General features: G+C 40.9%; 1 protein-coding gene across 2 annotated transcripts; it reads left to right on the top strand.

Annotated features, from left to right (window-relative positions):
* The first annotated feature begins 1641 nt into the window (after positions 1-1641).
* LOC117707246 (NADPH-dependent 3-keto-steroid reductase Hsd3b5-like) lies at positions 1642-19908 on the top strand. 2 transcript variants are annotated; one of them, XM_076933014.1, is made up of 5 exons: positions 1660-1791; positions 10799-10960; positions 11266-11471; positions 15357-15521; positions 18721-19908. In XM_076933014.1, the coding sequence occupies exons 3-5, from the start codon at positions 11327-11329 to the stop codon at positions 19530-19532; spliced, it is 1122 nt and encodes a 373-aa protein (XP_076789129.1). In that variant the 5' UTR covers positions 1660-1791; positions 10799-10960; positions 11266-11326; the 3' UTR covers positions 19533-19908. The 2 variants fall into 2 exon arrangements, with proteins under 2 accessions (XP_076789128.1, XP_076789129.1); XM_076933013.1 differs by lacking the exon at positions 10799-10960 and having other exon boundaries at positions 1642-1791.
* The last annotated feature ends 6768 nt before the right edge of the window (positions 19909-26676 follow it).

Raw genomic sequence — 26676 nt, 5'->3', positions numbered from 1 at the left:
TGGCCAACAATTAAAGCCTTGACAGTGGTTGGGTTATTTGGGGGTTTCCATGGTGCCCCTGTGTCCAAAAACTTAACTAGAAGTAATGCATTGCCAGCACTGGTAATTTACTTGTTGGTGAGAGGTGTCTAATTGGGAATTTGTCTCCCTGTAATTGATAACACCAATCCAGATTTATTTTATACCATATTTGTTATATTTTTTAAAGTTTCCACGATAATAAGTGTCCATCAAATCACTCAAATGGCAATAATTTTAGCTGTCCCTCACAGTATTCCTCCCTTTACTCTCCCCTCCCCATTAAACCTTCCCAATCCTGCCCCTCCCAACTTAACCATATCTATCTATTTTATTCGACACTCCCATAAGTTCCCTTCTTTCCGTGCTAGTTCTTTATCCATACCTAACCTCTGTGGTTATAAGGATAGTAGTTTGCTCATCAAAGACATAACAGCTAACATATAAGTGAGTCCATACCATACATACCATATTTGTCTTTTGGGCCCAGGATTGCCTCGGTCAGGATGATTTTCTCTAGCTCAATTGACTTACCTACAAACACTTGTTTTTGTGTGTCTAAGTTGAACAGAGATGGAATTGGGAGGATTTAAAGAGAGGGAATGCAGGTGAATATAATCAAAATCTATCCTAAGAAATTGTAATAGAAGCAATAAAATATTTATAAAGACAGTTGAATCCAAATTGCATGTATGACTTAGTATAACACATTAAGATTACCTGCCAATAAAATTGTTAAACTGTAGGAGTTTTCACTTTTACAATTCCTTAGGAAAACCTCATGTTGAGTAGATTACTTTAAACATTCTATTACGCATTGATTTCTTTCCCAACAGTCTGAGAATTACAAGATGTCACATTGAGTTAGAGCCAGCTAAGATGAGGAGACTGCCAGACAAACATGATCTACAAGCTTTCTTTGCACTCAGAAACAAGCAGAAGAGAAAACACAAGGAACAAAAAACTTTACATGTTAATCCTCTATTGGAAATCTGAATACCCAAGGCATTCACTCCTGTGTTATTCTACACACAGAATTGGAGGACAGATTTCTGTGGAGAGAGGTTCCCATCATCCCAAGACATCCCACCTCATGTGTCAGGTTCCCAATTCAGCCACAAGAGGGTGGGGGTGCAATGACCAAAGCAACACCTTTCTCTAACTCTTCTCCTACCCTTTGCTTTATATTGTAGTAACACCTTCAAAACAGAGATAACATCTTGATGATTTTGACAGCTTCATTAATTATGTTCCCTATATATAAATGACCCATTGTATTCATAATTTCAGCATTGAATGAGTGGTGTCTATTAAATACATAGCTAGCAAAAGCAAAATTACCATAAAAAGATGAAGACAGAGACAGAGAAGAGAATCAGGAAATAGTATTATCAAATAAGGGACTTACACTATCCAGGAGAAAAGATTGGAGTCACCCAATTATGAGAGTAAGCAAAAGAAACCTTAAATAAGGCCCTTAATAAACTCAGTAGAAATAACTAAGCAGGCCCTGCTGAAAAAGTTCTTCTAGAGAGCCAGAGGTTCATGGTGATTGGACACAAACACTCACATAGGATCACATGTTTAAACCTGTAGTCCCTAGTGCTGGAAGTACTGCAGAAGCATTAGGAGGTATGGCCTTGTTGGAGGAGGTATGTCACTGGAAGTGAACTTTGAGCCTTCAAAACAATCCTACTTCACTCTAGTCTCTGCTGCCAGATCAAGAAGGGAGCTGTGCCTGCCTTCAGGATCTCCAACCCTTTGAAATAAAATGTAAGTACAATTAAATGCTTTCTTTTATAAGTTGCTTTGGGTGTGGTGTTTTGTATCAGCAATACAAAGTAAAGAATATGCTGCCTGGTAGGGAGCTTTCTACTTCCTTGGATGAGCTGCCCCACATAGGTAGATTTCTTCCAAGAAAGAAGCAATACTAACTTCTGTTGGCAGTGCTTGTTCTAGTAGTTGTCAAGAACAAAAGGTTTTGAATAACATTTACTCTTTTCTGTACATTGTCTCCATATTGGAAGGGTGAACGAGTGGAAATATTTCTGAGGAAAGGGTCTTAAAGGGCATTGGAGATCAACATGCTTGAGGCTGACATCAGAGGACTAGTCTGCATCTCAGATTTGGTTCTCAATATGTGTAAAGAGTGCTTGAGCATTTACCACTAAAAGCAATAACAGGACGTGCCTTCTGCTAATACATTCATCTCCATTTCTTAGCCACTCACTATAGAAGGCTGCTCACCTCAACACTCCCTTGTCTTATCCATGACTAAGAGCACTGCCCTTATAAATATGTTGAGTGTCGTTTACCATATTTCTGTGTGGTGGATGTCATGCGTAACCTCTGTGTCAACAGAGTTTGACTAGAAAGGTGACTCAGAGTGATTGAAGAGAATATATATGGACAGCATAAGCAGATTTTATCAAATAGCTACCAAAAGGAGGAAAGGTGAGGCAACAAGCTGAATGATTTGAATACAAATATACATGTGAATTTAAATAATTTCATGTAAAAATTTTAAAAGAGCAAGTTGATGATGAGCAAGCATGATGAGAATTGGAATGCAGAAATCCACTGGGGCTCTATGGGAGAAAATTCATCAATATAAATAAGAAAATGAGAGGGTAAGGAAAGAAGGGAAGCAGTGAGGGAGAGAAGCTTCCCTTACCACCACTTGAAAACAAACCATCTATATCATGGTTCCTCCAGTAAAGCCCTTCCTGCAGTAAATTTGACTCCCTGTAAAGGAGTTCCTCAACCACTTCCACTTGCTCAGAGCTACCCTTTGCAGGGAATGTCCAGCCTGATGGAGCGAGTGCATACTGGTTCAGAGCACCTCTGCAGTTGACTGCAGTTGTTCACTAACTGATTGGTCATCCCACAAGTCTATCTAGACTTCAGTGGAATACCTGAGGACCTAGCACCAGAAACTTGTCCTTAAATCTACATTGGTTCAAAATGAGTATTGCACAAACTTGCAGAAGGTAAGAAGGAAGGAGACAATGTCCTTAAAGAGTGATTTTGTCCTCTATGACCACTATGTTCCAAAAGGAATGGGCAGCCTATGCCTATAACTTTGCTATCGGTAGCACATATGGTCTCTCAGTCCAGCTGGTTCCACTTGTTGGCTAGGTATCTCTCTATATTTGTTCCATATTTAAACACCTCTTGTGTCTTAGGATCTCTACAGTGGTCTATGCCTCACCACCTTAGCTGCATTCATCAGTATCTCAGGGTTTCCTAAAGGAAATCCAATCTTACTACATATTTTTCTTGAGTTCACAGTCTTTCCGTAAAGTCTAGATAACAGCTTCCAAGATTCCAGAACTCTTGCATGTTGTATGCCTGAAAACATGCATTACATGGAGCATTCCAAGTTCTGCTGAATGTTTACACAGGGGTTAGTACCTTCTGGACCAAGCTTGCAAAGTTTGTATCATTCACACCTTTGTACAAACGTTTAATTCCTCTGTCTAGAATACAGATATGTGCTTAGTACACACCCTTAGTCCCAAAGAATGAAAGTAAAGTTAGTTTGCAGAAGAAAGCTCCCATGTTTGAAAGTGAAATCTAATTGAGAGGCACACAGAGTGGTGAATCAGAGAAAAAAAATTGACAAAATGAGTACAAGAGTGGATATGCCCACCTCTCATGAAAATAAACAGAAAAAAAGAGGCACATAAGATACAAGCACAGGGGAATAGTGAGAGAGAGAGAGAGAGAGAGAGAGAGAGAGAGAGAGAGAGAGAGAGAGAGGAAGAAGAAGAAGAAGAAGAAGAAGAAGAAGAAGAAGAAGAAGAAGAAGAAGAAGAAGAAGAAGAAGAAGAAGAAGAAGAAAATGTGGCAGCTTTACTGAGTGAGTTTTACAGAAGAAGTAAAAGAGAAAACAAGCTAGACACAGGTGAATACAAAACTAGCCAGAGAAGGATGACCCAGAAGATTAGAACAGCTTGCCAGATTTAGTTTGAGGCCAAACAGAGCAAAAACTCAGAGGCCAAGAAAAGCTAGATTGAATCAGTCACCTGGAGAGAGTTTGAGTCAGAACTAGCCAGCAAGAGATAACAAAGAACTAGGAAGGGTGAGCTCATTCAGCTTCATGTCTAAGAGAATGAACACATTCTAGGCGTAGTTTAGATTGTAAGAAGGCTAGAAGCGTCCAGGACAAGGCCTGAGTAAGCACACTGAGGCAGTAAGCCTGAGAGACTACAATGGCACCAGGCCAATAGCAGGCACTTTTACAGTGCCAAGTTCAGCTCAAAATTCAAGCAACAGTGAGATTCTCTTGTTCAAATCAGCAATGACCTCTAAGTGGTTTTACTGACAGAAGCTCTTCCCTCAGCATCCACATTTGATTCCAGCACCCTGCAGCAATATCTTTGAAAGGACTCAGAGGCACTGTGCTGATTTATACAATGTAGGCTGGGATCAAGCAGCACATGGTCCCTTGGAGTTTTCTTTCCCAGATTAATTCCCTCATTACATTTGAGTTGTGATTTATTTGGAATTCTTAGAAAAAAGTAATACAGAAACAAACCTAAAAGGAGTGATTTTTGGCCCACTTGTGAGACCTTGTTCACATTTGACATGACACTGCTTACAATGAAAACATAGTGTTTGCTGTCAACACATCCATGGCATTCTGGTCTTCTACTCTCCCACCAATCAATCCTATGCTAAAATATCCTTGTGACTTTGTAGGAATTCTCCAGCCTAAATCTAGAGTCTAAGAATCTCTAACCTGTTTAACCTTGAACCACGTTTAATGTTGAACCATGAATCAGAGAGCAAAGGTAGAACAAAGTCTGGACTTTTGCCTCAAAGTCACCCTATTACAGCTTCTCAGTGTCATCACTGGCTTTCAGGTTTGTGGCGTTGACAATTGCTAGTTGCTCTTAGATAGGTTTACTCTAAGATTCAGGATTCAAATTAACTTGTGTTGCTGCAGAGGTGTCTAAATGGTTAAGAGAACTTAGTAGTCTTACAGAGGACCCATGTCCTGTCACCAGCACACAGCAGTTCACAAGTAGAGGATGAGAGGACCACAACTCTTATATTACAAGAAATAAGAGGGAGCTGAATCTGGAGCCATTTTGAGTTACCATGACTGGGAACACAGATTTAGATAGCTCCAAATGCCACATTCCAACATAAAAGCAATTTCACAGGATTGTTTTCATTTTACAGAACAAGAGTGTTATAAATCAAAGCAATGTTAACATTCATTGGTGAGCTCACCAGAAGGGCAAGTGCAGCAAGATGTAGAAAACTATTCTATGGACATAAGATGCTAGCTTAGGTCTTACATTCTTAGCTCTTGAACTGGTAGAAGTTAATATTTTGCTACATGAATAGATTCTAGGATGTTTGTAGTTATTATCACAAGAAGTCAGTTCCAAGTTAATAGCTTATTTATTAACAAGACGTGGCAGTTCAGATACAGGGTAGGGCAAAGAATGAATGCTCCATAAAGCCAACAAGACAAAGATAAAGTAATTAGCCTCTGACCCCAAAAAATAACAGTCTTTCCAGCATATTAAAATTCCAGTGGGCCCAGCAGTCACTGCCTACACAGTAATTCCTTCCAGAAATTTTTGGTTCACAACTAAGCACAGCTTCTTTTCAGGAATTTTTATTTACATAACCATGTGCAATAATAGTTCTAGGAAACTCAATGCCTTTGTCCTCTAGTGTCCAAAGACACCAGGCACACATCTGGTGCACACAGACATATCCATGTAAAAGATACCACATGACTAACTCAACATCACACGTGAAAGCTCTAGAGCAAATGGAAAAAAATATAACTACAAGGAGTGGACTGCAAGAACTAAACTCAGGTCTGAGACATGTAAAATAGAAACATAAACAAAAAATTGACAAATGGAGTTTATTCTTTGACAAAATCAATAACATTGACAAATCATTACACAAGTTAACTAAAGGCAGATAGAGATTCAATTAACAAAGTTAGAGTTTAAATGGTGATATAAAAATAACAAGAAAGTCTGAGAATTGTAAGGACATGTTGTAAAACCTTTACTCTTTCAAATTGAAATGGATAATTTTCTGAATACACAACACTTATCACAGTTAAATCAGGATCACATAAGAAATTTAAACAGACTTATAACCTCTAGTAAAATAGACACAGTCATTAAAAGTATCCCAACCAACAACAATGATCTCAATAAACAATTCTACCAGACTTTCCAAATAGTGTTAATGCCAATATTTCTCAAATTATTCCACAAAATAGATTTCTCCAGTAGGAGCCAGAGAGAAATCAGGATGTCTCCTGATTTTCTCCTGTTCCTAGGAGAGCTCTGAAATAGCTTATTTTCCTTCTCTTTTGCTAACATGGCTGGAGAGAGGACAACTTTTCTGAAACCCTGTCTCTCTCTCATATTCAAGGTCTAACTTTTCATCTCCTTCTTAGGAGGAATTGCGGCAGCTACCGACAGTTACTCCTCAGTGGCCTGCTTTCTTAACTTTGTCAATTCCTCCTAACACTATTCCTCTTGCCTAAGGCAGCTCTTAGGCTACCGTTGAATGCTTGTTTGAAATTCTCCTGTCCCATGTTTTGCTGTTACCCCAAGGTGAAGTTGGCATCAGGCCAATGCCTATTCAGCCTAGCCCATATCCACTAAAAACACACGTGGAACATGGCCTCCAAAAGATCACTTTCACTAGCATCAAAGCTTATTCGTTGTTTACCAAGTACAGAATACTCTTCTTCTTGCATTTTTCTGTGGAGCTCCACCAAGACAGTGTTTCTCAGTAATTCCTCCTGCCTCCTCCTATCCCCTCAACTGTGAACCTCCCCCCACCACCACCTCCCACCCTTTCCCTACCCCCCATTCTCAGGTCCCGCATTCAGGCACCACATGTTGATAAACAGGATTTACCTGAAAGGGAGGCTGGAAATGAAAAAAGGATGGAGAGGCTAGAGAAACAAGGAGACAAGACAAAGTTTTTTGAGCAAGGCTCAAAGTTTAATATTCAGCTCTTGTCTATAAAGGGAAGGTTACGTCATATATGTTTATATATGTCTATATATGTCTATATGACGTCATATATGTCATTATGTCTATAGAGCCAGATTAAGTCACAAGGCAAGCTCAGGGTGCAGTCTATTCTTCTAAGTTTCTATAGGAAGTTGTACCTGCAACCAAGGTGGATAGCTCCACCTAGGTCCTATTGCTAGGTCTATTGTGGTAAACAAGTTCTTTCCTGCCTGCTCAAGGATGGAAAGGGCACATAATGTAACCCACCAAATAAACAAATTGAAAGCCAAAACCACAGGATCATCTCATTAGATGCTGAAAAGGCATTTGATAAAATCAAAACACCCATTCATGACAAAAGTCCTGATACAAGGAACATACCTCAACTTAATGACCACAGATTAATGCAAGCCCATATCCAAGACCAACTTAAGTGGGCAGAAATTCAATGCATTTTCATTGACAACAGGAACAAGACAAGCTTGCCCACACTCTCCATACCTATTCAATATACTACTAGAAGTCTCAGCTGGAGCAGTAGGACAGCAAAAGAAAATCAAGAGGATACATATTAAAAAGGAAGAAGTCAAAATGTCTTTATTTGCAGATAATATAAATGACTACTGAAGTGATGTGAAATATTCCACTGGAAAACTAGAGTCAATGAACACTTAGAGCAAACAGCAGGATTTTTGTGAGATAATTTTAGAAATTATCTGGGAAAATCTGGGAAACAAAACCCTTCCCGATAGCCTTAAATAATATAAAATATCTTAGGGTAACTGTAAACAAGCAAGTGAAAATTTGTATGATAAAAACCTTAAAATATTGAAGAAAGTATCAGAAAATGAAAAGAGCTTCCATGCTCATGGGTCAATAGAATTAACCTAGTAAAAACGTCAAACATACCAAAAGCGATCTGCAGATTTTATGCAGTCCCAATCAAAACTCTAACATAATTCTTCAAAGATCCTCTATTAATACATATACCTATAAAAATGAGAAACATAAAACATTCCTGAATTATAAAAGTTGCTAAAGGTATCACTATTCCTGGATGATTGTAAGTTGTTCAATGAAGCTGTAGTAATAATAACAAAAGAAGACACAATCAATGAAATCAAATTGAAGACCCAGACACAATCCACACACTCATGGACATCTGAGTCCTAATAAAGAATACAGAAACACACACTGAAAAAAAAAGACAGAATCTTTGACATTGTGAACTAGTTAAATTAAATGGATGCATGTAAAAGAATGCACATAGATCCATACTTATCACTCTTTTAAAAACACACACAAACACACACACACACAAACAACAGCACCTCAACTCCTAAAGAATCAAAACCTTGCCACTAAACAAGATACACTGAAGTTGATAGAAGAAAAAGTGGATAATTGGGTGAACTCATTGGCACAGGAAAACATATTCTGAACTGAACACTGTTGCACAGGCATTAAAATCAATAATTAACAAATAGGAGCTAGTGAAACTTAAAGTGTTCTGATGGGCTAAGAATACAGGAACTATGACAAAGGTGCAGGATACAGAATGGGAAAATATTTTACCAACTACAATCCAACTGAGAATGACGTGCAGGTATACATAAAGAATTCCCAAAAGACAAAACTCCAATGGCTGAAAAACACTTAAAGAAATGTTCTTGCCTAGTTGTGAAAGAAATGCAAATGAAAACTACTTTGATATTTCATGTTATACCAGTCAGAATAGCTAAGTTCAGTAAAACAAGTGATAAATCATGCAGGGGAGGATGTAGAATAAGGGTAAGAATTATTCATTGCTGGTGGGAGTATGAATTTTTAAAAACAATATGGAAATCAATGTGGCTTCCTCAGGAAGATGGAAAATGATCTACCTCAAGACTTAGCTACACCACTCTTGAGTGTATACCTAAAGGAAAACTCATCCTAGTACACAGACACTTCCTCAGGCATGTTGACTGCTACTCTCTTGATAATAGCCATAATTTGGGGGAAAAAAGTTAGTTGTCCATCAACCAATGAATGGATAATGAAAAAGTAGGAAAGCCGTTGGGAGGAAAAAATGACATTATGAATTTTGTAGGTAAGTCAATAGAATTAGAAAAAAAAATATTCTGAGTAACATAACTCTGACCCATAAAAGTAAATATGTTATGTATTCAGTTATATGTGGATATTAGCTATTAAGTCATTGATAACCAAGATACAATCTGTAGAACCACAAAATTTAGGTATACAGGAAGAGATTTGAGGATAGACAAATAGATCTACCTAGAAAAGGAAAGTGGAATAATTGACTATGGACAGATAGAGAAGATTCTGGAGTGAGAGAATTAAGAGAGAGCAACAGGGAAGAAGGAGAAGAGGGAGGGGGTTCACGGTGAGAGCTAAATTAAGGACCACTGGAGGGAGAGTGGGGAAATCTAATACAGTACAAGCTTTCTGAAGTAGATACATCTATGAAGGTGGTCTAAATAAAATCATCAACTAATGGAAGAGACTGAGCTTAAACTAGATATTTGTTCTTACCACCTGAAGCTTCCAATACCAGAACCGGGTCAAATCTAACTAGATTGTTGTTAAAAGGGGTCCCATGGGAGCCATTGAACAACATAAGCTGTTGGCAAAATGTAGATGCTCTCCACAAACTGACAGCAAAGCCCCATTGCTGAAGAAAACATCTACAAACCCATTTAATATGGAGAAGCCGTCATTTCTGTGTGCTGGCATCTTTCCCATTGTAATGTGTCCTTATGTTACCAAAGTAGAAATGAAAATACCAAACCAACCACAAATCCTTTGATCTACAAAGATGTCCTGCCTGCAACATATGCTGGTACAGTAGTAGCAAAGGGCTTGTGGGAGTAACAAAACAGTGTCTGCTTTGATTTAAGACCCATTCCATAAGCTGGAACCATACCCAGAGCTCATATCCAGAACTGCTTGAGTGACCAGAACAAAGGCTTGTTAGTAAAGAGACCTAAGGTAAAACCAAATATTACTGTTCTGAAAGGGGAAAAAGAACCAATGAAATGACTCCTAAAGACATAGTGATATTTCTAAGATCAGTGCATGGCTCAACCACCATTAGAGAAGCTTCCTCCAGCAGAAGTGGGAACATATACAGAGAACCACAGCTAGACACTGTGCAGAGAGTGAGAGACTTTGAAACACACAGTCATAAATGGGAGGTTTCTATCAAATTCCTCCCCTAAGGGCACTGGAAACCCCATGGAAGAGGAGGCAAAATGAATGTAGTAGACAGAAGGGATGGATGACAACAAGAAAACAAGGCCCTCTAAAATCAACATGATCCACACACTTACGAACTCACAGGGACTGATGCAGCATGCACAGGGCCTGTACAAATCTGCACCAAATCAGGTCCTAGAGCTGAAATAAAGAGTATAAATATGCTACCATTCATAAGACAGAAGCAATCTCCAATTGATGCACTTGACAAAGAAAATTTACCTTGATCTAAGGGAGTGTCAGTATCACAGCTAATATACTGAAAGAACACTCTTTGCCTGGGAATTGATTAGCCTTAGTTTTACATTTGACATAACCTAGAGTCATCTAGAAAGGGGAAAACTCTATTGGATAATGGCTTTCATTGAACTATTAAGCATTGTCTTCATTATTAACTGATGGAGAGTCCAGCCTCCTAAGCTTGTCCTTAGATGAACAGTTAGACATTCCTAGAGGCTGGTACATCAAACAAGGGAGTAGAAGTCTTGTTTTCCTTTCTCTTTCCTCAGCCTGTACATCTCTTCCTCTGTATCCTTTGAAATATCCTCCATAGGAAGCTGATAAATGTGAGCTGGGGTTCCTGAAGTCAGAGCTCTGAAGCCAAAAGACCTAATCATATACAGAGAGAGTTTGTAGAACTCCTAAGTATAAAAAGCATCTCATAATCACAGGTAAGACAATGCAGAATTTGTAATTGGCATTGAAGGTTAGAGGGACAACCTTGGAGCACAGTCTGATGCAGCATCTCAGTGACAAAGATAACCTAAGACAGAGATTATACATATGGTGTCTGATGCAAATGGGTTTTGTTTTTATTTTATTTTCTTGTTTCATAGAGAACATCCCACAAGATTTGGCATCAGAGAAGTGGAGACTTATAAGAAAAATGTTTAAAATTAGTTTCAGGGCATTTTTTCTACTATGTAAATATAGTAAGAATTCCATGTCTCTGTACACATTGAACCACTCTTTCTAGCCCTCCACAGGACCACCTTCCATCAGTCTGCTCCCTCTACTATCTGCTTCCTGTATTGACCATGCCTGGGTGGAGCTGCCTGGTGACAGGAGCAGGAGGGTTTCTGGGCCAGAGGATCATCAGGATGTTGATGCAGGAGGAAGAGCTGCAGGAGGTCAGATGCCTGTTCAGGACATTTGGTCCAAAACATGAAGAGGAATTATCCAGTAAGTGATCTAGGAACTGGGGGACATGGAATGGGTGTGGGGAGGGCATCGTTATCTAAAACATAAAAAACAGGTGGATCTATAGACAATATTCACCATTGGCATGGCACAAAAGTCACTGCATAGTTGGATAAAGTGAATTCAAGCCTGACCCACAACTGGAGAGGAGGGCTTGGGCAGGCCCCAGTCCTTCAGGTCTCTCAGCATTCCACTTCTCTGCCATTTATTCTCAAAGGAAGTGACTGAGCACTTTGCTGGAGAGGGAATTTATTATTTTCTGTTGTCTCTGCCCAACCCCAGGTCAAGGGCAAGCACTGTGTTGATAGTATAGGTTTCCAGCTGCTCCATTCTCTCATCCCTCTGTGGAGGTAGCTGTGGAAGGGCCTCAGCTCCTAGTGGGAGGCCATACGAATGCCACCTCTTCCTCCATACCCTACTGAGTTCATTTGCACCCATTGTTTAGATCCCACCCACCATCCCTTGGCTTTGTCAAAGTGAGTCGATCATATCACCTATCAGAAATCCTGTTTTGATTTTGATTGTCCCTCCTTCCCAAGATGATCCTAATCCTGGAGGTGATCAGACTAAGTCCTATGTAGAAGAAAGGAGATGGAGGTGTTTCTTGCTTACTTTTCTGCTTTTAGGATAAGACACTGTGCGAGGCCGTTTATAGAAAGAAGAAATTATTGGAGACTTTCAGTTTCAGAGAGTTGAAGCCTATGACCATCGCAGCAGGGATCATGGCAGCAGGCAGATGGGCATGACACTGTGGCAGTAGCTGAGAGCTCATATCTAGATCTACAACCACAAGGCAGAGAACTAAGTGGGAATGATCCAAGTCTTTAGAAGCCCCAATGGCTCCTCGAATGTCAAACATCGTCCAACAAGGCCACACCTCCTAGCCTTTCCAGCAACTTGAGACCAAGTATTCAGAGATATAAACCTACTGCATTGAAAACCCTCAAAATAGATTTGAGGTTTAGAAAGACTGGTTCTCTGTTCACAGTTATCGGGATTCCATTGTCAAGGTTAGTTTCATCTCTATGTAGGAATGATTCACATCTCAAGAATCTGGGCCAGTATTGTTGGGTTAAAAGTAAGATTCTTCAGAGTTTTGAGAAGCAACAGTTGCAAAATTTTAAAAGAAACACACAGGCAAAAAAACCCAATAATAACAAAAGAAATTCTATTTTTATAATATTTTAAGTCACAATACCCTAAATTTTTTATACAATTCATTTTTTCTTTGAGGAAATTATAAAATAAATAATTTTATTATTTTTAAAGTTTCTCATAATGTTGTATCAGCATTATAATTGATGACATACATTCAAACATACCAAATATCCTGAGACTTATAAACCCTTGGAATATATACAAATGCATATGTTCAAATATAGGTCTAACGTACACATTCCCTGGATTTGCAAGACCTTCTGAAATCCCAAAGTCAATAGTAAATCAAAAGGGTTTAGTAGGTAGAGAGATGTCTCAGTGGTTAAGAGAACTGGATGCTGTTCATGGGACCTGGGTTCAATTTACAGCACCAATATGGCAGCTAAAAACTATCTGCAACTTCAGTTCTAGGCAATACATCTACGCACATAAGACAAAGTGAATTAATCTTTTCTTAAAACATAAAAAAAATAATTTTTAGTTTGTAAAATATAGAAAAGGTTAAAATATTTGGTAAAATTACACAACAAAATAATTACAAGAACATAAAAAATAAATAAATAAAAACACAAAGCACGAGAGATTTCTGAAGCTGGATTGGCCACCTGAACCAGAGAGGAGGCAGAGAATTGTCACAGTTCTCCACTAAGATGAGATGTAAGAAACCTCAGTGTGTTTTGGTTTTCTCCCAAGTAATGGGGATTGAACTCAAAGAAATTTTATTACTGGGATAACTCAATTGGAAAATGAAGAACCTAAGATCTGAGTACAGAGCCAAAGTTCCCTGATATCTGTTCAATGTCTATAAAAGTCATCACTGTTTGATCTCATATGCATATGTCTCAGAAGTCACAGGAGTCACTTAGACCACAAAATCTAAAGGGTGACAATCCATGATGCACAGGAAGGCCATTTGGTACTACACAACTAGATAGTAGGTGTTGGTTAGGATTTCTGGAGTCTGATCCAAGTGATTTAATTTAAGCATAACACAATTTGGTGAAAATATTCCTAGTGATAATTAACACAATTTCATGTGTACAAAGAACATCAAATCAATCTGCTTGAGGAACAAGTAAGATAAATAAAGATCAGACATGACCACATTGAAACACATTGTAAAGTCCATGTGATACCTTCCATAAAGATGGGTTCAATAGATTAATTAACAGAAATAACCTTTTGTTAACAGTCTGGAGTGAGGGAGGTGTCCAGTGTGGGCTCAAGACACAGAGATTGTACGAAGTTCAACAAGCTAGAGTGTACATGTGCTCCCAGCCTTCTGGGCAGATACCTGGTTATGCATTCCTTCCCTTAAATGCACCACTCTGTGACTACATTCCAGAGTCATCTGTTTGGATATTTGCCCATAAAAAGTAGCATTATTACAGTGTGTGACCTTGTTGGAGGAAGTGTGTCAATGGTGGGCTTTGAGAACCCTTATGCTCAAGCTATGTCCAATGTTGTAGACAGTCTCCTTCTACTGCCTGAGGGTCAAAATGTAGAACTCAATACTCTACCAGCACCATGTCTGCCTGCATACTGCCATGATGATAATGGACAAACCCTCTGAAACAGTGGACCAGCCCCAAATGAATGTTTCCCTTATGAGAGGTTCCCTGGCATTGGTGTCACTTCACTGCAATAGAAACCTTAACTAAGACATGAATCTTTCTCTACTTCAAGGCTTTCTTGGGGTTGCAGACAGAGAAAGAGCCTACAGTAGACAAATCCAGCAGAGACTTTTCATCTGTCCAAAGAATTTCTCCAGCTCTGGATTTCTACTTCTCCCTCTATAAAACTATTCTTCAGTTGTGTTTTAAATTCAGTCGACCTGACTCTCACAAGAGTTGATCCCAGCCAGCCTTAAGCTTAGAGTTCATGGAGAAGTGAGCATGTATTGGAAGGAGGCAGAGGGACAATAGAGCCTTCACTAGGCAGATGTGTGTCCTGACACATGTTCCTGAAGCTTTCTGTGGTTCCCCAACCTATACCAGGAACATCAGAATCGGAGATATCATGAGATAGCTGGCAAAGGAAATAGAAAATATAGAAAATCATCTGCAAAATGGGAAGCTGCAGCCAGTGTGGGGAGTGGTACAGACTGCATGGAAACATGTTAATTTTGTGAACTGATTTGTATGACATTGTGATTGCCTATATCATTCAATAAATTTCATCTTTGTGTCTACCTCTTCTGGGTCCTCCACACTGGAACTCCAGGAGACATAATCTGGTTAACCTGTTGCTTGTCCATATTTCTCTCATGTTTTCACACCTGTGCAGTTTATAACCTATGCCCTGACTGCTGTTACAGCTTCCCAAGAAAGGACTCTGGCTCTGTTTCTTCTTCATGATTTCCACATTTCCTATCAATTAAATCCTATTCTTCCTCCTTACATTTCTGTGCCTCTCCAGCTGCTTTAAGTAATGTAGGAGTTTCCCATATTTCTCTGTTTATGTGCAAGGCAAAAATGGCATCTTACTCCTCAAATGCATTTCTACAAAAAAGATGGGATATATACAAATGCTTCTTCCTTCTCTACAAATGCTACATTCTGATTTTTGAGCATTTATGCTTCCTTCTTTAGAAAGGCCTCCCCAGTGTCTTCTCCATGACTGCCCTCGAAGGCTTAGGTAACTGACACCTGTGTCAGGAAACTTCCATCCCATGCAGAAAGCTTTCTAAACCATGTTGTGTGTCCACAGAGCTGCAGACAAAGGCCAAGGTGACAATACTGAAGGGTGACATTCTGGATGCCCAGTGCCTGAGGAGAGCCTGCCAGGGCATCTCTGTTGTCATGCACACCGCTGCTGCTGTTGACCACTTTTGTACTGCTTCCAGACAGACCATCCTAGATGTCAATCTGAAAGGTACAGTACCTGAGGAAGAAATGGAGCAGGTTGGAAATGAAAACCATAAGACAGGTTGGGGAGGGAAAACACTAGTTTGGAACATCTGGAAGAAGAGTTGGAGAGGTAGGAAAATTAGGTTGTCCCAACAGGATTAGGACAGAAAGAAAAAGGCCAACCATGGGATACCTGTTATGCTCAGGATATATCAGATGCATCTGCTCAACAGCCCACCTGGCAGATCTCAGTACTATTGTCTTAAGTGTTTATAAAAAGAAACCAGGCAGAGAGAGGAAGAAACAGTGACATCAGAGGTAGTCAGTAGGACTGAAACGTTATAAAGCCACACACAGAACACTCCAACTGCCAGGAATGATCTCTAGCCTCTCCACACCAAAGTGACTGGACTCCATCTCCTAATACTTGATGTCCATCCACCCACTACCTCTATGGACCAGACACTGACCTTTCCCTCCCTAGAGAGCCTTCAGTGCTGCTGTGTATGACCTGCCTGGAAAAAATGAGCTTGTTTCCTTTTCTTTTCTTTTTTTTTTTTTTTTTTTTTTTAAATTAATTTTTTATTGGATACTTTTTTACATTTCAGATGTTAGCCCCTTCCCCCATTTCAACCCCACCCAGAAACTTCCTATTCCATCCCCCTTCCTCCTGTTTCTATGAGGATGTGTCTTCACCCACTCACCCACTACCACCTCCCAGCCCTCAAATTCCCCCACACTGGGGCATTCAAACCAAGCTCTTCCTCTCCCACCTATGCCCAACAAGGCCATCCTCCCCTACATATACAGCTGGAGCCATGGGTCCATCCCTATGTGCTCCCAGGCTGGTGGTTTAGACCCTGGGAGCTCTGGTTGGTTGGTATTGTTGCTCTCCGGGTGGGGCCACAAACCCCTTCAGTTCCTTCAGTCTTCTTTCTAACTCCTCCAATGGGAACCCCTTGATCAGTTCAATGGTTAGCTGTGAGCAGGCTCTGGCAGATCTCTAAGGAGACAGCTATATCAGGCTCCTGTCAGCATGCACATCCTGGCATCCACATCAGCTTCTGCACATGGGATCCATTCCCAGGTGGGGCAGTCTCCAGATGGCCCCTCCTTCAGTTTCTGCTCACACTTTGTCTCCATATTTGCTCCCATGAGTATTTTGTTGCTTCTTCTGGGAAGGACCAAAGCACCCATACTTTAGTCTTCCTTCTTCATGGGCTTCATGTCGTCTGTGAGTTGTATCTTGGGTATTGCAAGCTTTTGGGGTAATATCCACTTCTCAGTGCATGCCATGTGTGTTCTTTTGTGATTGGGTTACCTCATTCAAAATGATATTTTCTAGTTCCATCCATTTGCCTAAGAATTTCATGAATTCATTGTTTTTAATAGCTGAGTAATACTCCATTGTGTAAATGGAGCTCATCTTCTGTATCTATTCCTTTGTTGAAGGACATCTGGGTTCCTTCCAGCTTCTGGCTATTATAAATTAGGGAAATGAGCTTGTTTTCTTAACAGCAACTGTTTTCTGATTCCCACATTATCATCTCTCTAGCTCAGCATTAGTCTATTTTTGAAGAGCAATCCTAGGCAGAGCTTAGCATCCCCTCCTTAGATTTCCATCCCTAAATGCTTAGTGCCTCAGAAGGTAGATTTCCATTCAAGTTTAAATTAAGGACGTAACTATATAAAATAACCAAACTGACTCCTGACACCAGTCTTATTAGCACCATGATATTGCAAGGTCCTGCCTGCCATGTGTCCTCTGTAGGACCTCCAGTGAAGTGGCTGGGTTCTTTTCGTAAATCAGTGAATTGTTTGGGTATGCCCATGACCAAATACAAGAATCCTTTTAGTTCAACATAGCTACCTCTCCCTCTCATCATCACTGTAGGTGGTGCTATGGGTAACCAGATTCTCATTTCTGTATTAATTCTTACTTCATGACATAAATACACCACCCTTAGATGTCTAATAATAAAAGTGTGCTGCATCCCCAGCTGTAGTGGTACACATCTGTAATCCTAACACTCAGGACTCCTGATCTGAATAAGCATGCTTTCAAGCTCAGTCTGGGCTATATACTAGGACTCTATCTAAAATAAAATACAATAAAAATACATATTGTCCATACACTATGAGCAATACATCTGAGTGAGCATGATGAAGATTCTGAACTACATCTGACAATATGGTACATTGCATTTTTTGAATTAAAACCCCACTGTACTTTAATCTAATGAAATTCATAAAGATTAGTAACTCTTTCCTTTTATTTGGTGAAAAAGTCTTTATGAAATGAAGTTTTGTTGTTTCTGAGAATCAAAGTAAAGGTTCAATCACTTAGCAATATCAGCAAACTAATGTAGTGATATCGATTTTTAGAATGCATAAAGGAACACTTTTATAGAATAAAAATCTAGAAACATACTTTCCAAGGTAAAAATGCTTGTTACTTTTTGGTCAGCTGGACACATAGTAGTGACCTAAAAAGAGGAACCTCAACTGAGGAATGTCTCCCATAGATTGGCCTGTGGGTGATTCTGTGGGTTATTTCCTTGATTAGTGATGGGTAAGAGAGGGCTAGACTGGATATGACACTGCCCACTGGGCTGTGTCAAGGATGAGCAAGAGGTCCTGGCTTATATATGTAAGCAACAGGAGCAGCCATGGGAAGCAAGGGAGTGAGTAGCATTGGGACTTCTGCCTTTGTTCTTGCAGTGACTGTTCTGTGATGAACTGGAATTCTGACATATGAGCCCTGCAAACCCTTCCCTCCCCAAGTTCATTCAGTCATGGTGTTTATCACAGCAATAGAAAGCAAACTAGGACAGTTTCTCAGTGGTAAGGGCCTTGTCTAACATGTAAAAGAGCCTACGTTTGGTCCATAGTATTGAAAAAGAGTATAAGCACATAGACATACAGAGAGAGAGAGACAGAGAGAGAGAGAGAGAGAGAGAGAGAGAGAGAGAGATTTATAAATTAAGTAACCTCAATTTGTAAATCTTGAAATCCCTACTTTCCAGAATCTACCTGCCAACTCTAATAATTTTGGAGTTAAGTTTGGCTAGAGAATGGTAGGTTTGAGTCAAGATCAGGTGAGAATGTATTTAGCCTTTAGTAACCCTTCCACTGGGGAGATAACTAGAGACCAACCTGACCCCATTGCCACAGTGGCCCTTTGGCTTACTTCCTAGCACTGACGGTGATCTTCCTATGAACAGGTACGCAGCTCCTATTGGATGCTTGTGTGGAGGCCAGCGTGCCAGTCTTCATCTACAGCAGCTCAGTATCTGTGGCTGGACCAAACTCCTACAAGGAGATCATCCTGAATGCCCATGAGGAAGAGCATCATGAAAGCACATGGTCTGATCCATACCCATACAGCAAAAGGATGGCTGAAAAGGCAGTGTTGGCAGCCAATGGGATCATCCTGAAAAATGGTGGCAGGTTGCATACTTGTGCCTTAAGACTCCCACTCATTTATGGGGAAGAAAGCCAAGTCATTTCAACCATCGTGAATAGAGCACTCAAGAACAACAGCACATATAAGAAATATGCCTCATTTGGCGTAGTCAACTCAGTGTATGTGGGCAATGCAGCCTGGTCACACATTCTGGCTGCCAGGGGCCTACAAGATCCCAAGAAATCCCCAAGCATTCAAGGACAGTTTTATTACATCTCAGATGACACCCCTCACCAGAGCTTTTCTGATTTATATTATACCCTGGTCAAAGAATGGGGCTTCCGCCTTGATTCCAGGCGGAGCCTTCCTTTGCCCCTGCTCTACTGGCTTGCCTTCCTGCTGGAAACTGTGAGCTTCCTGCTACGTGCAGTCTACAACTATAGGCCATCCTTTAGTCGTTTCTTTGTCACAATAACAAATAGCGTGTTCACTGTCTCCTACAAGAAAGCTCAGCGAGATCTGGGCTATGAGCCACTTGTCAGCTGGGAGGAAGCCAAGCAGAAAACCTCAGAGTGGATAGGGACACTAGTGAAGCAGCACAGAAAGACACTGGACAAAAAGTCTCAGTGATGGGAAGATGGCAGGACATGACCCTGGGTGTTATCAGGTCCTCCAGAAAGGGACTTAGAAACAACCCAACTCTTACAATTCCATTTGACACACTGTCCACCCTGTCTTCAGGTCACCAAAGTCTTGCAAGTCCCTGGCCCAGTCACAACCCTTCAGCACTAAGTGCTTTCCCAGCAATGCACAAGCTGTTCCTCCTCAGCTGCTGTAACCAAAGGCTCAGGTGCTCGTATTGCATTGTCTGGAACCTCTTGTAGGTTAGAATTTCATCAGGGCTTCCAGTACCCCTCTCCATGTCCCAAAGCTATTCTTGTCTGAGAAAATTCCCATTCCTTTATGAAGCTCATAGAAAAGAACAATAAAATGTTTTAATGGTTAATCTGGAAAAGGTGTGTGTTTGGTCACTTTAGTATCCAGCTTTCTTTTCTATATCCTGTTAAGTCTATAGTCAGATCTGTAGAATCTGACTCCTACTTAGTCAGGTCCAAGCATTGGCCAAACATGTAATCTACAGCACTTCAGTTCAATACGTGTATTCAGCTTGAAGAAGTTACGAGGAGTCTGCTTCCCAATTCCCTGGGTTTTGAGGGCTGGAGGGGGTTATTATTAGGTTGTCTTTCTAGGGAATTTAGAAATGGACTTAATTGGAACAGGGAGGAATAGTTAGAATTGCTCACATAGCTGTAATCTATTGGTAGAAATTTTTATAATTGTAACTAAGCTGAAGTCATAATTTCTTATTATGGCACAGAATTTATTTTGATGCAAAATCAAGGGTTTCTTTGGTATAAATTTCTTCTATTGATACAACATTTTGAAAGTACAAGGCTTAAACCCAGTTCTTCTTAACTGTTATTCTAAACTGATCTGAGATGTTTGGCCTGTGAGTTAAGGGCCAAATAGCAAATACATGGCTCTGAGATTATTGTTATGGTCTTTTCTAGATTTTCATTAGAAATAGCTGAGAGTAGTTAGTGGGACAACAGTCCAGATTGCTTTACATAGATAGTTGTTTTTCAAAAATTTCAGAAGTCCACAGAATATGATGTTATAAACATTTCTCTATTAAGGATCATTTGACTAGAGACCTGTCTGCTCCTGACAGCTTCCCTTTCTTGGATTCAAAGAAGAAACTGAGCATCTATGGATTTACTCTAGTAGTGGTGAGACAGCCACTAGACAAGAATTGCTTCTTTTCATCTACAGACGAAATACTGTCCAGAAAAAGGACACACTTGTGGAATAGTTGACTGATAATCTCTGCCAAGACAGAGTAGTCAGCTCTTAAAAATTCTGCATTACTAGGTCTGTTAGATGATCCTGAGCCAGAATGCTGAAGACCAGATGCTCCAACATTTTGTAGTATAAAGGACTGTCCAGGTGATCAGAGGTCTCCATAAATAGGCTATGTTTTGGAAACTATGCTTTGTGCTTTCCATATTTTCAGTTAATTCAGTCATTCTTGGATTTCTGAAGGGGTCGAAGACTTACAGTCTCATAGCCAACCCAAGCTATTTACTTGGAGAGAACAAATTTGAGAGGATAATTTTCATATGGCATTCAATGTAAAGTCAGGACAAAAGCCAGGTGCAGAACTATAGGCTTATAAGTTAGGATACATGACAATGATCTTTTTATTGACAGTAATGTTGAAATGGATATTAGATTGATCTTATACCTTACAAGTACAAGATGTTAATAGCCATGCTCAATGTATATTTTGAGACAAAGTTGGTTGTTTTTTCTTTTAATTCTGACAGAATGGGTGAAATGTGGCAGAAATTTTCCTATCCTCTCTATTTGCAGTTGTAGGCCTATGATTGGATAAGCAAAGGGGAAGCAGAGCTAAGGGTGGCAGAGACAGGAACACAGGGAGAGATGCAGGAGAGAAAGAGAAAGGCAGTGGAAGATGGAAGCTGACATTAACAAGCTTGGCTTTAACCAGCCTTTGGCAGAAATGATATGAAAAGGTCAGGACAGATGGGATAACTTGTCTAATCTGTGTGGGCATCTTGTGATCTGAGAATTTGCTGATATATAATCTGATTGGTTAATCTTAAGCTTTAGAGTTTTACTTTACTGGGTTACTGGGAGGTGAGTCTGCTGACAACCAGGTGGTTATGGCTATGATGGAACTAGCAGAAACAGGGACAGGCAAACCAAAACTGGAAGCACAGTAACTGGTTGCTACATGGGCAAGCTAGTGAGAGTAGCCCATAGGAACACACTCAGGAGCTCTGGGCCCACCAGAGAGCTTGCTGAAACAAAATGGACTTAGTGTGGGAACTTGGTGGTTGATCCAAGAGCAAGCCAGACATATCTTTTCTAATACCTCCCACTGCATAGCTTTGCCTCAATCATCAACATTCCTTGCTCCATTCCCCATCAAGGCCTTACTGCCTGGGTATGCATTCCTGACATCCTTGTCCCATCCCTAAAACGCTCAGTGGGATGGTTCATCAATACTTGATGAACTTGCAACTTGAAGCTTCCTACACACTGCTTTTCCAGATGGGCATGGCAGGACACAACATCCCTTCTGCTTACAAGGTGCCCAGCTGGCCTGACAGCACATCCTCCTCATTCCCCTGACTGGCTAGAAAGTTTCTTTTACCTACCCTCTATCTTGTGCATATCTAATGACTTTGCCCATATTGATTCTTATATTACACTGCTCCTCTGCATAGCCCTGTGCCGGGGGTAAATTCACCATATATGCAAGGTAGGTGTGTGTGTGTGTGTGTGTGTGTGTGTGTGTGTCCCAAATTATATGTATGTCACCAATGCTTGACATAAGCATACAAGAAGGAAGGGAAGGGAGAAGAGAGGAAGAGAGATGGGAGGAGAGGGAAGGGAAAGGGAGCAGGAAAAATGGGGAAGGAAGTAAAACAAATTTAAAGAAATAGGCAGAGGCAATACAATAGAACAAATGAAGAAAGGAGAGAGAAGCAGACAGTTTTGAGTGACAAAGGAAAAGATGACTTCAACAAAAGCAACTTCAACATCTCAGTGCACCTGAACAAGTCATCACTGTGAGAATCGGAGCCATGAAACCTCACTGGAAGCATGGTGAAAGGAAGTATTCATTTACATTACCTGTGCAGGAGGGAGGGAGGGGGAAAGGACGGAGGAGGGTGAGGGCAGGAAGGAAAGAGAGGTGGAGATACAAAGGGAAGTAGACAGACCTGAGAAGAAAATGAGATTTCCATGAAGGCAAATGACGGCTTCAAAGATTATAAGGGGGATAAAAATTTGATGCAGTTCTGAAATAAAGCAATGCATATGGCATTGCTAATCTGTTTTAGAAATGAGGTCTGTCTTTAAAAAGTGACACATTTTAAATACTCTTCACCTCAGGGACATGTTCAGGGAAGTCAGTCTTTCAGGAGCAGAGTACTTTCCACAATACTGACAATCTCTGGAGAAGCTGAGAGAAGATTCTTCCCCCTTCTCTCCCCAGTCTCTCCCAGTCAGTGTCTCTCTAAATGGACCTGGCTACCCTGGAACTTGCTATGTTCACAAGGCTGGCCTTGAGCTCACAAAGATTCATCAGCCTCTGTCTCCCAAGTGCTAACATTAAAGATTTACATCACCAGCCTGAAAGTTCATGTTTTTAACTGCCAAGATCTCAAGATCTCAAGATAAATATAATGGGCCTAGAATAGAGGCAGATTTCTGAGGCCTGAAGAGTGAAGAAGAAGGGGTTAGAGGCTGAATACAAAGACAATGGTCACTGTCCCCAAAGGCAGGGGACTCTGAGTCACTGTACCCAAAGCCTGTGGAATCTGGGACACTGTCCCCAAAGGCTGGGGATGCTAGGTTACTGTAGACTGTCATAAAACTACTCTGCAGCCTTGAAGCCCCCTCTCAGGAACCTGCATAGTAGCTCTTCATCTGTTACTACAAGGTCCTGCACCAGTGAACTCAGCCCAGCCAGCATGGTTGCTGGGGCCTGCAGGAGAAACCTGAGGGCCTCTGGATTGTAGGTATTCTGTCATGGACGCTGGCCATGAACTCAGAAGAAGTCTCTAAAGTCCTTGCTTCTTCCTGGCCAGAGACTGGACATCACTGTGTAATTATTAGGAGAATATTCTCGTGGGCACAGGATCAATGTGCAGGGTCCTGTGCTTGGCTTAAAGGTCTATACAGGACCCCAGACTTAATTTTTCATTTAGTGGCCAATGTGTGCCACCAATGCTGTCTGTGATCATTGTTTCCAGCTTGATGCAATGGGCTCCTTCAAGTCCCTATTTATCAATATGGACACTGAGAATTTTGAAGTGAAGGAACTGGCCTAAGCCTACCCAAGCCATGGACACTGCATTGATTCCAGTTGGAACCTTCCACTGCCCCTACATTTCAGGCTTGCCTTCCTGCTAGAAACTGGTAGCTTCCTGCTACATCCAATCTACAACTATAGGCCACCAGTTAGTCTTCTTGGTCAGAGTGCTAAATCCCTTATTCAGCATCTCCTACAAGAAAGTTCCGTGAAATCTAGACTATCAGTCACTTGTCAGCTGAGAGGAAGCCAAGCAGAAAACCTCAGACTGGATCTGGACACTAGTGTAGCAGCACAGGAAGACACTGGACACAAAGTGTCAATAATGGAAAGGGGGAGGGACATGACCCTGCCTGTTATAGGTCCTCTAGCAAGGACAGAGGCACAACCCAGGCCCTACTTCCTTCCTTCAATACAGAGCATCTTAGAATCCTAATCAAGTCACTGAAAGCCTTGCCAGTCACTGACCCAACCACAAACCTTTCTGGAATACCTGCCCAGAGACACACAAGCATCTGTGCCCCAGCTCCTGGGTCCAAGCTCCTCAGCACCTCTTGTACCCCAGAGCTCTTTCCATGTTTTTCTCTCCCCATTCAAAGCACGTCTAGCCTTCAGAAAATTCTGCTTGCTTTATGAAATCCAATGGAAGTAACAATAAATATTTGTCAATACTTCAACTGTGGATTGTGTTTTTCAGTAAATAAACAATTCTATGTCCCTTCTGTGTCCAGACATGGCCATGCTGGAATCAGAAAGGGATCATGGATCTGAGGTGGAGTGAGAGAAAATCAGGACAGAGGCAGATGTGAGACTAATCCCAACCCATTGTCCTTTGAGTGTGCACTAAATGACTGCAATATTTTATTCTTTGTTCTAGGGACACTGACAGAAACAATCCTACATACAGAGTTACAATTTCTTCCAGAGATTCCCTCCCTGCTCCATACAGGAGGGGCCACAATCTAAAAGAAAGACCATTCTCAGAGTTACACATTTTCTCAGAGCAAAATCTTCATATGTCTTTTTGATGATTTTTGTTACAGCTTTTTCATAAAATTGTAGCACTGGTATGAGAAAAGTGGAGAGAAGTGAAGAAAGTCACTCTCTAGTCTAACTAGAAATATAACTAAACCCAATCCCTTTTACAAGCTACTGCCTGTTAGGTTGTTTTTTGTAAAGCATAGAAAATGGGCCCTTAGATCCCAGATTCTACAACCAGGTTCTGAGATTCTGACAAGCCTAGCCAGTAGAGGATGGCTTTCTGTAGATTCAGGGAGCTTCCAGCAGTTTGTGGGATAGGGAGATCCTACCATTTCAGAGCATAGTTTTATCAACTGTCTATAAAGAGATATTGGTTAAGACTTGGCATTGGGTTCCAGCCTGGCCTTATTTACAGGGAAGCTGTGCTATTGGGTTCTGAGGCTGGAAAGATCTTGTAAGGCCACCACGAATGGAGGACCACCTCCCTCAAGCTTCAGGAATTCACAGCAACCCAATAACTCACAAGACACTGTTCTTAGTGTAAACAGCAAGAGGAATATTTCAGAATCAGTCGACTAGGCCGAGACTCATAACCCATGAAAGGGCAGAGGAGTGTTGACCCTGAGGCAGGGGAGTACTGGATATATAAAGGAAAAAAAACACAAACGGGGGGGTGGGGGGGAGTGAGGGGAAAAACCAAGGAAACATAACATAAAAATAGTGGAAAATCTCAAAGAAAGTCCCAACCCATAATTTAGTCAGAGTCATATGGAAACATCTTGTACACTCATCTTTTGAAAGAATATAACCTTGTCCAACCATCTGTGCTTTGGGTCTTCCCCACCCACAGGTGGGTTCTCCTCCCTGAGGTCTGAGGAATGTTAATCAGCCTCTCCCTTCCTCTCCTCAATGTTAATCCAGCAAGTGTCCTCTGACTCAGGGATAATTTACCCCTCCCAGAATGTAGAATGTATCCCATGTATTCTGGGGCAGTGAAGGCCTAAAATCTTACATTTAGTTCTGCTTTCTTGGTGGAACTAGTATTTTTCATACGTTTTCTATACCTTTCAATCTCAAAAATCTGTCCTTAAAAATGTTCCTTTCTTCTCATTCACTTTATCCAAGAGTGCTTGTGAAAGGGTTAAAAATTTTCAAAAACTCCTAACAGACTGAACAGAACCAAGAGTGCCGGTGAGCTTGGTCATGATCTCTGTGTTTGAGGAACTTGGCTAACCACAAGATAGATGGCTGATTATGTACAGGCTCTTAGAGAATAGCCTATACAAAATGTTCCCCATGACTGTTTCTTGGACCCTGTCACAAACTGAATAATGGGCTGGGACTTTCCACAGGTACTCTCCAATAACCCTCCTTTACTCCCCCTGGGTTGTGGTTTCCCCCCCTGAGTTGTGGTTTTTTACTTTAAATTCTCTCTGTCTACAAAGCCCCAGGGAAAGACCCCATTGCCCCTGCATGGGCTACAGGTCTTGACCTCAATTGTTGATGGAAATATACCTCTTGCTGATTGCATCAAGTTTGGTGTCTTGTGAGTTAATGGGTGGCTGTGAATTCCTGAAGCTTGGGTGAGGTCCTCCCTTTGTGGGGTCCTTACACTTGCCTCTCAGAACCCTTGGCTTAGGGATAGCCAGTGCATTTAAACCCAATTTGTAAAGAGGTTTGGCTAAGAAACATGTGCATTTAGAAATGATATCATCTGGAAGTATCTTCTCTCCACACCTAGAATTAAATTTGTTGCGTGCACCTCTTCTGTGTCCCCTTCGCCCGCGAATAAGGACACGGAGGCAGTAATCGGGTAGTTACTACAGACGAGGCTTTACTTCTTGTAACAGCAAAAGCGGAAAAGACCCCAAGCCCAGGAATGGCACT

This window comes from Arvicanthis niloticus, chromosome 4 (assembly GCF_011762505.2).
Source record: "Arvicanthis niloticus isolate mArvNil1 chromosome 4, mArvNil1.pat.X, whole genome shotgun sequence".
Taxonomy (NCBI): domain Eukaryota; kingdom Metazoa; phylum Chordata; class Mammalia; order Rodentia; family Muridae; genus Arvicanthis; species Arvicanthis niloticus.
This window is presented reverse-complemented; position numbering and strand designations above follow the sequence as displayed.